The sequence below is a fragment of the Spermophilus citellus genome, assembly GCF_964194105.1.
Source record: "Spermophilus citellus genome assembly, chromosome: 17".
In the NCBI taxonomy this organism is placed as follows: Eukaryota; Metazoa; Chordata; class Mammalia; order Rodentia; family Sciuridae; genus Spermophilus; species Spermophilus citellus.
This window is the reverse complement of record NC_138199.1, coordinates 70,073,364-70,083,313: the sequence shown is the minus strand read 5'-3', so window position 1 is coordinate 70,083,313 and position 9,950 is coordinate 70,073,364. Positions and strand designations below refer to the sequence as shown.

The following is a 9,950-nucleotide window of genomic DNA, read 5'->3' as shown; positions in this document are numbered from 1 at the left end:
AACCACAAGCATTTTGCCAGAGTGGGCAACTCCTGACATGTCTTTCTCTGTGTCACCCATTAGGGTGGCACTTTCTGTGATGTATGTCCTTAGAGTCTGGGGGGTGCATAGTCTCTTCCTCAGTGACTGTCAGGACTGTGGAAGCTTGGAAAAGCAAAAACACCAGTAATCGGCATTTTATAATCTTATTAGTGCTTCGATTCCTCCAATCACCCTTTTAACTACAGAAGCAGATAAATAAATCCATAGGCCCATTTTCTTTTTAATGCAATGTATATTTATTGTAAACAATAATATACAAAAAAAAAAAGGAAGGAAAGGTAAGTTTCACAGAGAGAACAAAAGGTTTGGAGGGAAACAACAAGCGGAACAAACAACACAAACACAAACCAAACCTTACCTAAAGAGAAAATATGATTTTAAATGTCGGGTTTCTTAAGTTACAGAAATATTTTTTTTAAAAAAAGATCTGCTTTTATACAGAAATGGAAAGATGCCATATTATAAGAGTGCTTTAAGATTTTATTCTACTGACTCTGACTTCTAAAACTGTTAATATATCTTTTTCTTAAATAAAAAAAAAAAAAGTCTGCTGTCTTTTTTAAAGAGCAATCCTCAAACTCTCTAGCCACAGCAGTAATCAAAGATTAAGGTCTGTCAGTGGGCTGATTCCTTTTCTGCATCTTCTGTCTCTGCAAGAGAAGTGCAGGGGAATACGATGACACTTGCTTGCATTATTTTGTGTACACACACACACACACACACACACACACAATTTAGGCAGCCCAAAGATCTGTGGCAGAAAACACTGCAAATGACTCAGTGATACACTACATTTGCAACCTCTCATTTGTACAAAAGAGAAACAAGTTTCCAGTTTGTTTTCAACAAAAACAACAAAGAGAGAGAGAGAGAGAGAGAGAAAAAAAAAAAAAAAAAAAAAAAACCAGGACGGACAAAAAGGCATTTGTACAAATCTAGGATGAGAAATCCAAAGAAACTTGCTTTTAATAATAAAAAAAGATTAAAGAGATAAATAAAAAAAACTGGTTACAGTTAAGAACATAATTTAACAACAGATGACCATACCCTTTGAGGAAGGCTCCAACAACCTATTTTAAAAGACAGTAAATAAAAATTTTAAAAAAAAGGAGGAAGATTTTCTTTTCTTAATTAAAACCTCTCCTTACAAAATAAATAATTTTAGCACGTGGAATGTCTTGAAGGTTAACTGCTGGTGTTCAGAGAGGCACAGGTGATGTCTGAGCAAACAGACTCCAGCATCTGCGGTCCACATGGGCCGGGCAGGCAACCAGGGGGGCAGTGCACTGGGGCACTTCTTAGCTGCTGTTACATTCCCCAAACAGACCCCTTCTCCTTTGCTCACCTTTCACTTCTGTCTTAAGACTGCAGGGAACAAGCAAAGGCAGGACACCTGCTAAACAGAGCGCAAGTATTGCCAGCAGCATGATTTTAAGGCTCAAGGTGTTTCCCTCTTGTTTAAAATATATATATAGGATAAAGCTTACCAAATGCTTCCTAGACTATTTATTTACTCTATTTGCAAAATAAGGCTTTCATTATTTCTTTAAGGCAGCTCCTCCTTGAATTGGAAAGCCTGAGGAATTAAGCAAAGCTTACCCCCAAAACTGATCACATAACACAATTCTGCTTATCTTTTTTATGTTAATATTATGACACACTTTTTAAAACTTTTTTTTCTATCTTTTTTTCTTTTTTTTTTGTAGGAGAATGCAAATCTGTACAAAAATACTCTGGTTGCAAGAAAAGCTAGGGCACACTGTTCAACTAAGAGTAGTTTAGCTGTTGGAAAAATAAGAGCATTTAATTTTTTATCTAAAAATATGTATAAATCCCCTCAAAATGGTAATGAATCATACACAGTACATACTAAAAATATTTAAAATAGAGAATATTCCTCACAGAGGACTTTTTTTTTTCTTTAATTACTGCTAAAAAATAATTACAAAGTCCAAACTGGCAGGGAGAATTGAGCAAACTGGTTGCAGGCAGGACTCTCCGTCATTCTCCACACTTGCTCGGAGGTTTAAGTCCGGTTTCTCTTCAATGCTGCTGGTCCATCTAGCCAAGAGTGGCCTGGCCACTGATTCACAACAAGTTGGTACTGCGTTTGGATAGGTAACATTTCTCTCTTGGAATGTGAGTACGAGTTGCCTTTAGCTTAAGTGTCTTTAAGAGAACAGGAAAAAAAATGTCCAAAGGAAATTCTGCTTGGTTATTTATTTCTTGGATTATTTGTATGATCATCTCGGCCATCATCGCCCTTTGTTTAAGGTCTCCTTATGGTCTGGTGAGCTGTGTGTAGACGGGTTGTTCCCAGTGCTGCGGGCTGTGGGTCTGCGGGATGGACGGGACCCCCGAGGTGTCGGCAATGGGGGTGTACATGGGGCGCTGGGCGGGGTTCATGTAGGTGAAGGTGGAGTAGAGACCAGAGCCCTGGCCCGCTGCGTGGCTGTAGTAGGAGCCCGAGTTCTGGTGGTCGGTGTAGTCGTACTGCGAGCGGGTGATGGGCGGGTAGGAGGGGCTGTAGTGAGGGAGGTTGAAAGGGCTGTAAGCGATCTGCTGTGGCGAGTGCTGCTGCTGCTCGCTGTAGTGGCTGGGGCTCAGCTGCTCCGTCTTGATGTGGGTTCTCTGGGACTGCCCCGGCTCGCTGCTTAGCGTGGTCAGCGTATGCGCCTGCTGCTGCTGTGGGGGCGCTGCCTGCTGCGGTGGGGGCGCCGCCTGCTGCTGCGGGGGTGCCTGGGGGGCTTGAGGGGCCTGCGGGGGCTGCTGCGGGGGCGGCGGTGGTGCCTGCTGCTTGGACATCCACCCGTGGCCGGCGCCGGCGGATGTCGCTGCGGTGCTGCTGATACCATAGCTGCCGGTGTAGGTGACCTGGCCATGCGTGGCCGGCACCCCCGGGTGGCCATTGGGCGGCAGGTACTGGTCAAATTCATTGACATCGAAGGTCTCAATGTTGGAGATGACGTCGCTACTCAGCTCGCCGATGTCCACATCACGGAAGTCGATGGGGGGCTGTCTGCCTCCCTCTGGCAGGGGGCGCCCCTCTCGCTTCAGGTCAGCCTTGCCCGGCTGCACGTCGGTTTTGGGGGTGGTGGGTGGAGTCGGTGGGCCCTGGGATTGACCTGCAGGAAATAAAAGAAAAAGAAGGGGAAAGTCAACGAGGGCTGTGCAGAGGCCTTAGTCTTAGGAACCTTCCTGGGACCCTCCCTTGTTGCTAAGGTGTAATAAGGACCCGCGCAGGAGCGGGTGAGGGCGCTGCACCAAAGATAAGTCGCCAAATGATTAACCTGCAGGTACACACTTAGCAGCCTCCTTTAATCAGGGGAAGGTCTGAGGCCCCAAGGGTACGAAAGACCAAATTGCTACTTGTAGAAGAGCGGCTGTGTGTGTTTTTGGGGTGGGGAGCAAAGGAAGAGGGTAAGTTCATAAAGTTGTAAAGGCATTTTACTTAGCAATAAAAAAAATTACTCTTAGGATGCTGGGACTAAGCTGGTGCGCACGTGTGTATGTGTGCAAGTGTGTGCTGGGACCCTGGGCAGCATGGGGAGCGGGATTAGGTGCAAAGGTTAGGGCTTCCCGTCTGGGGAGCACAAATTCCCCCAACAGAACCTCCTAGAAGGGTGGGTGGTGCGGCTGGGTATGTGCCCAGTGGGGGGGCTGCGGGTGGCTTGGCCTGGAGCCGGGGTGGGACTCACCCGAGTGCTCACCAGGGGAATGCACTTCGCTCATGCCCGAGGAGGAGTGCGGTGAGTCGGCCTGCAGCGCCTTGAAGATGGCGTTGGGAGAAATGTGCGTCTGCTCGGTGGCCTCCTCGGCTTCGGTCTGCCCATTTTTCACCGACTTCCTCCGCCGTGGCTGGTACTTGTAGTCCGGGTGGTCCTTCTTGTGCTGCACGCGTAGCCGCTCTGCTTCCTCCACGAAGGGCCGCTTCTCGCTCTCGTTGAGCAGTCTGGGGGGGGGGGGCGGGAAGTCAGTGAACTCGGTGAGGTGTCAGGCCCCCACCACCCCGCCACCTTCGTACACATCCTCCTGTCCCTGTCTTCCAGTCAATGTTATAGCTCGCAACTTTTTTTAAAGTAAAAGTAAAAGCAAAGCAAATTTTGAGTTCTTGTAGTCCGACCTGAGAGGTCCCTCCTCGCGCCCCACCCCCTCTCCTTCTATTTTGGAAACCCCGGAGAGGGAAGCAGCTCCCCACTGCTGTCGCTCTGAACATCTTTGCTACCGGAGTTATGCGCGCCCCCCCCCCCCCCAAATAAAGAACTTTCCGGAAAATTACTTAAGCTGGAGAAGTTTTCCCCAACTCCCAATCCCCATTCCAGCAACCTCCCTCCTTCCCCCATTCCTGCTAGGGGTCTCTTCCAGCCTCAGCCCCCCCTCCTCCCCCATCTCCTTGAGTGTGGGCTGCAAGAAAGGGTGCAGTTCCTGGGAGGGTGAGATAACCCCCCCACCACCATTTAACTCTAAGGCGACTAGCTGGCATTGCCCTCCTCCTGTCTTCTAAAAGCCTGTCCTCAGCTGTCTCCCCTCAAATCTCAAGAACTTGGTCCAATTTAGAGCCAAAGTAACCACCCCCCTTCCTCCGCGCGCGCGCGCTGGCTCCGGGAACGGCAACTCCCTGCCGTGGGGGGCGGGGCAAGGACCTTCAGCCCAGGCCAGCACCCCCAGCTGCAGCGGAGCCCACCCCACCGCACCGCCCCCCGCCGGGTCCTACCTCCAGAGCTTGCCCAGCGTCTTGCTGAGCTCCGCGTTGTGCAGGTGCGGGTACTGGTCGGCCAGCTTCCTGCGCGCCGCCTGCGCCCACACCATAAAGGCGTTCATGGGCCGCTTGACGTGTGGTTTGTTCTTGCTGGAGCCGTTGACGCGTACCGGCATGGGCACCAGGGTCCAGTCGTAGCCCTTGAGCACCTGGCTGACCGCCTCGCGGATGCACACAGGGAACTTGTCCTCTTCACTTTCCTTCTTCAGGTCCGGCTCGCCCTTGGGGAATGTGTTTTCCTGGGGCCGCGTGTTCTCGGTGTCGGAGCCGGAGCCTGATGGGCAGGGCGAGCCAGCCGAGTCCTCGGACATGGTGGGGCTGGGAGCGCCGGACAGGCCCTTCTCCTGCTCGTCGGTCATCTTCATGAAGGGATCCAGGAGATTCATACGCAGGCCCGGGGCAGGGGGCGGGAGGCCGGGAAAGGCGAGAAGCCGCGGCGGCTCGGGGACTCGCGCGGGCTCCTCTCCCCTCGGCTGCCCGGACGCGGACGCGGAGCGAGCGGCTCCCAAGAAGTTGGCGCGTCACCTGGCTGCAGCAGCGAGCACTTAGCTAGGCGCTGGATGGCGGGTCCGCAGCTGCCCGCTCCAAATGGGGAAGACGAATTGGAGAGAAAGAGGAGAAGGGAAGAAAGCAAAAGTGGGGCACTTGCACCCCTTCGCTTCTCCTCCTGCCAAGGAAAGTTCCCGGGGTGAAACTGGTGAGTCGCCGCGCCACTGAAGTTTGCAGTCAGTTCCGAGCTCGGCTCTCGGCTCTCCAACTCCCAGCCCCGGGTCTCTTTAATAAATACTGCCCCTCACCTTAGAGACGTTCAGCCAATCACAGCACGGCAGTCCCCGGGCTGGCAAACAGCTGATTGGATCCGATTTTGGAGGGGAGGAGGATTGTGGCTGTGGGCTCGGTGACGAGACCAGAGGGAGGAGAGGGGAGGGGAGCGTAGCCCCAGGGTGGAGGGCCGGGTGGGGGGAGGGGGCGCTGCGGGGAAGGCGGGGGACCCGGGACGTCCAAGTGTGTAAGTTTGCCTTACTCTCTGAATGTCAGAATTTGGTACCATCTCCGCGTCCCCCCCCTCTCTCTGTGTGTGTGTGTGTGTGTGTGTGTGTGTGTGTGTGTGTGTCTAGGATCTACTCCCACCGCGACATTTCTTTTCGCTGCTCTCTCCGCAGTATCGGGGACTCAGCTAGAGTTTGCAGTATTCGAAAAGCCGCCGCTCGTGTATCCCCGTTTAAGTGCCTGGAGCCTGCCCGCTTCCAAAAGTGCTTAGAAATGGTCTTTTGGAGCAAATGTTTTGGTGACTCAACGCCCGCTGTTTCTCTGTAATAACCCATATAAATAGATTAACATGCTCGGGTTCGCCGGGGCCGGTGCGGCTGGTCGGGATTCTGCTGCGCTATTGCAAAGGGAATCAATGAAAACCAAAGCTAAGTCCGGGAGAAGGCTTGCGGCGGTGGCGGCGGCAACGCGGCAGCCCGGTGCTCTCGGGGGCTTGCAGTGCACCTCCCCGACTGACCTTGAACTCTGACGAGTCTTTCCTCCGGCCCCCCCAACCCCCACCCCGTCGACACCCCTCAGTGACTGGGTTTCTGCTTTGACATTCGGCTCTTTGCCTCCTGAATCCAAAACGTCAGCAGAATTGACGCTGGAAAAGAAGTTTGCACACTGCTCTGGCTTTGCGATCGAACTTTGCGAATGCGGTTGTCCCGGGCCCCGAGGCTGAGGCCGGTCCCTGGGTTTGTAAAACTCGGAACAAATCGGCACCACAGCCGAAAGAACAGTCCACTTTGGTGGAGCCCTGCTGCTCGCCCGCTTTCGCTCTCCTTTCAGGACACCTGGAGGGGCGAAGAGCCAGTCATTCCGATTTTAGTTGTGCCCTTTCATACGTGTACACAGGTGGGAGTTCTGAGGAAGGCCGTGGAGGTGACTCTGATGTATTTCAAGTATTATTTGAGCACAATCAATCTTTCTGTTTACTCGAACTCCTGAGAGCCAGGTTAGTAAATGCGGAATTATCTGTTCTGGAACAGAAGAAAAATCTTAGTCGCCTGCGGATCACTTGCCTCAAAAAATCACAAATAAATGCACAACTATAGAAAAATCATAATTTAACTCCCCCCTTTCTTGCTTTTGCAGGAATTCGCCTTGAATTAGATTAGTGATATTGTGAATCAGCTCACCTAATATCAAAGACAGCTCCCCCACTTTTGCCAAGTGCGGACACTCTTACAATATTAAACGAATGAAGTGTTTTTGAAAATTTCATTTCTCCTAAAGTGGATATTTCTCATAGGTAAAGGAACTTTTGATAAGATAGGAAGGTCTACCCTGCTCAACAGGATTTTCTTTTTAAACGAATTTAACTCCCTGGCATTGGATGTTGAACAATCTTTAGTACCTTATAGTTTGTTTAGGAGTTTAGGAGATTTGCAAACAATAGCCTCGTATTCCTGGCTCTCTCATTACACTCGGAAAACGTAAGAGCGACAAGGTCATTTCTTGGGAAAGAAAAAAAGTCCTGCATAGTGTGGAGACATTTCTGAGTCCCGGGGATGGGGGCATTTGTGGTGTATAATTGTGATTTGCAGACACCTGATCCAGCAGGAGACTCAGAAACCATCGGGCACATGTGTTAACCAAGGCGTCTGGACTTAGCTGTATTTTACTGAAATTACCACGTTTACTGGCATAATGGCAGTGAAAACGACTGTGACTTTAAGATATTTTGGAATATTTAAATATTTGTGAATATATCTGCTCATGCATAAATATATCTTTAATACAATTATTCAGTAAGAGATATACAGCAACACTTTGAATCACAAACGGTGGTGCTTTATACATTTTATGCCCTTTTGGTGCAAGTATTTTTTTTTTTTTTTTGTATTCTTTTATCTTTTTGTAAACTACACAACAGTCGACTTAAAATGGGCTGCAATTTCCAGCTGTGTCCAGAGGGGGCGCCAAAAGCTCAGAAACTGTCACAAACTCCGAGAAACTGCGGGAAAACTTTGATGGTTGGTGGCAAGGCGCGGGGGAAGGTGGTGATGATGGTGGTGGTAGTGTGTTTCACTCAATCAGGACAGCTTTGGGGCTGAAATTTATCTCTGCAGGAATTTTCTATGCGATATTCCCACTCGTGCGGATCCATCTCAGAACAGCATAGTTAGGAAAGCTTGGGTGATGCCTGACATTTCCATTCTGTCCAGAACTAGGAGACCGAGAGACTTAGAAGGTCCCCTATCCCCCAAGTGAAAGAGTTGCCTGGTGTGCCAAGATCGGGCCAAATCTGGCGCGTGGGCACCGTCAATTCAGGAGTGGTTGGTCCTGTATTTCTTCAGGGAACTCCGGAGCTCACTCCCCTACTTGACTTTCCTGGGTTGCGCTGACCCATCCTCCCCGTCCCAGGAAGACTCTCGCAGTCCCGGGCCAGAGGACCTCAGCCAAAGTTAGAGGGAAAGGGACCCGTTCCCGATGTTCAGGTTACAGAGGGGAAACTGAGGCTCTTGGCTCATTTTTAGCCAGAACCTTTCGCCCAGAGCTAAATGTGCCGTGGTCCTCAAAGAGGAAAAAGGGCGAAGGTCAAGACACGCGTCAGGCAACCGCCGGCCCTTCCCAACTTTCGCGATGTGCTTTTGGTACCGGCTCTTGAGCAAGCGCCGCGAGGTCTGCCGCCAGGAGTCGAGACACGGAGGTGCGAGCGAATCCCAAGGGGGGACCTTGAAAACCCGAGGTCTGGGATCCCCCCTTTTCCCTCTTGGAGCATCCGGGCCGGCGCCGGGCTCAATTTCCCCAGCGGGGGCCGCCAGTCTCCCCTCCTAGAACACTCACGAACGGAGCCCAGAGCCCAGAGTTGGCGCGGGGCGAGTTTCGCGGGCTCCGGGGCTGCGCTGGGGGGTGGGGGTGGGGTCCATCTCCGGGTGTGGGTGAGGGCGGACGCGTTCCTTTTCCCTGGCGAATTAAGAGGCTCAGCTTTCCCACCCCGAATTCTTTAGCAAAAGTGGGAAAGTTGTCTAAATCCATTTTCAACAGGGACGCATATCCTTAAAGAGTTGGACGCGGGTGAACCTCAGCGTCCCGCGAAGATATCAGCCCAGGGCAGTGTTATCTCTGGAGGTGATCAGTGGAGGGGATACCCCTTCTCTCTTCCAGTTTCCCCAGCCCAGTCCCCTTGAGGTAATCCCACAAGAGCTCATTCCTTGGCCAGACGCTCAGGTTTCCGCGCCCTGGGCTCCCCGCTGCTCCTTGTTCCTCGGTAATCAGTATTTTTCGCTGGACGTGGAGAATGTTGGTCCTTTGCTTTTCACGCGGGACCTGAGTTTCCTTTGGAAGGGAGCGGCAGGTAAGCCGAGAGCAGGCGTTGGGCTGGATAGCAACAGCAAAGAGGAAAAGGAAACTACCAGATTGCTTTGTAGGTGCACAATAAATATCTGAATAAAGGTGACCTTTGGCCATTTTGCCCGTGTGTGCTCGTCTATCCCAGCCTCCATACCTGTTATCAACACGTTCCCTGTAACCTCTGCATGTATATTCCTGTAAATTTATTTATTCCCAAATAGGCGCCCTTTTTTGGGAGGTTGTCTAAATGGATTACTCGGAACTAGATAATCCCGACCACCATTCCCCCGAAACTGCAGACGAGGAGGCGCATTTCACTCTTTTTCTCTTTTCTCTTTTCCAAAGAAAGAAAGAAGAATTGGATGGGAGGTGTTACAGGAGGGAGTGTGAACTGCCAATCTGCCCCTATTTGATTGATCTAGGTTCTAGGGAACGGATGGCTGAAACCCTGGCGGGCCCTGGGGATAAGGACCAGAGGAGCTGGCTGGTGGGGGAGCCGCCGAGCCTCGGAGAGAAAAAGGAGGAGTGGGGGTGGGAAGCCTCAATTCCAACGGGACTGGCCTCCCAAAGGGAATGCGCCCTTTTTACACCCTTGGTTTTGCGGAAAAAAAAAAAAATCTGTCCTTTAGTGGTGGTACCAGGGAGCCGCGCATCAATGGCTTCCCTAGAACGCCCTGCGGTGAATTTCCTAGGCCAAGTCCTCCCCACTGCCCACCCCAACTTTCCTCTTTTTAGCTGAAGGTGTTCTTGCCTTGCCGATTTAAAAATAAAAATAAAACAAGCTCTCGGTGCAGCGGCGTCTCCGGAGCTGCCAAATCGG

General features: G+C 51.1%; 1 protein-coding gene across 2 annotated transcripts; it reads right to left on the bottom strand.

Annotated features, from left to right (window-relative positions):
• Positions 1-316: 316 nt before the first annotated feature.
• SOX9 (SRY-box transcription factor 9) lies at positions 317-5,550 on the bottom strand. Of its 2 annotated transcripts, none has more exons than XM_081272710.1 (3): positions 4,757-5,550; positions 3,741-3,994; positions 317-3,167 (listed from the first exon to the last, which is right to left on the bottom strand). In XM_081272710.1, the coding sequence occupies exons 1-3, from the start codon at positions 5,185-5,187 to the stop codon at positions 2,323-2,325; spliced, it is 1,530 nt and encodes a 509-aa protein (XP_081128836.1). In that variant the 5' UTR covers positions 5,188-5,550; the 3' UTR covers positions 317-2,322. The 2 variants fall into 2 exon arrangements, with proteins under 2 accessions (XP_081128836.1, XP_081128837.1); XM_081272711.1 differs by having other exon boundaries at positions 3,753-3,994.
• Between the last annotated feature and the right edge of the window lie 4,400 nt (positions 5,551-9,950).

Coding starts and splice junctions, on each gene's coding strand:
- SOX9 (XM_081272710.1), bottom strand. CDS start 5,187: ATGAATCTCCTGGATCCCTTCATGAAGATGACCGACGAGCAGGAGAAG. Junction 3,995..4,756: donor ACGCTGGGCAAGCTCTGGAG/GTAGGACCCGGC, acceptor CCCCCCCCCCAG/ACTGCTCAACGAGAGCGAGA. Junction 3,168..3,740: donor TTCCCCTGGTGAGCACTCGG/GTGAGTCCCACC, acceptor TATTTCCTGCAG/GTCAATCCCAGGGCCCACCG.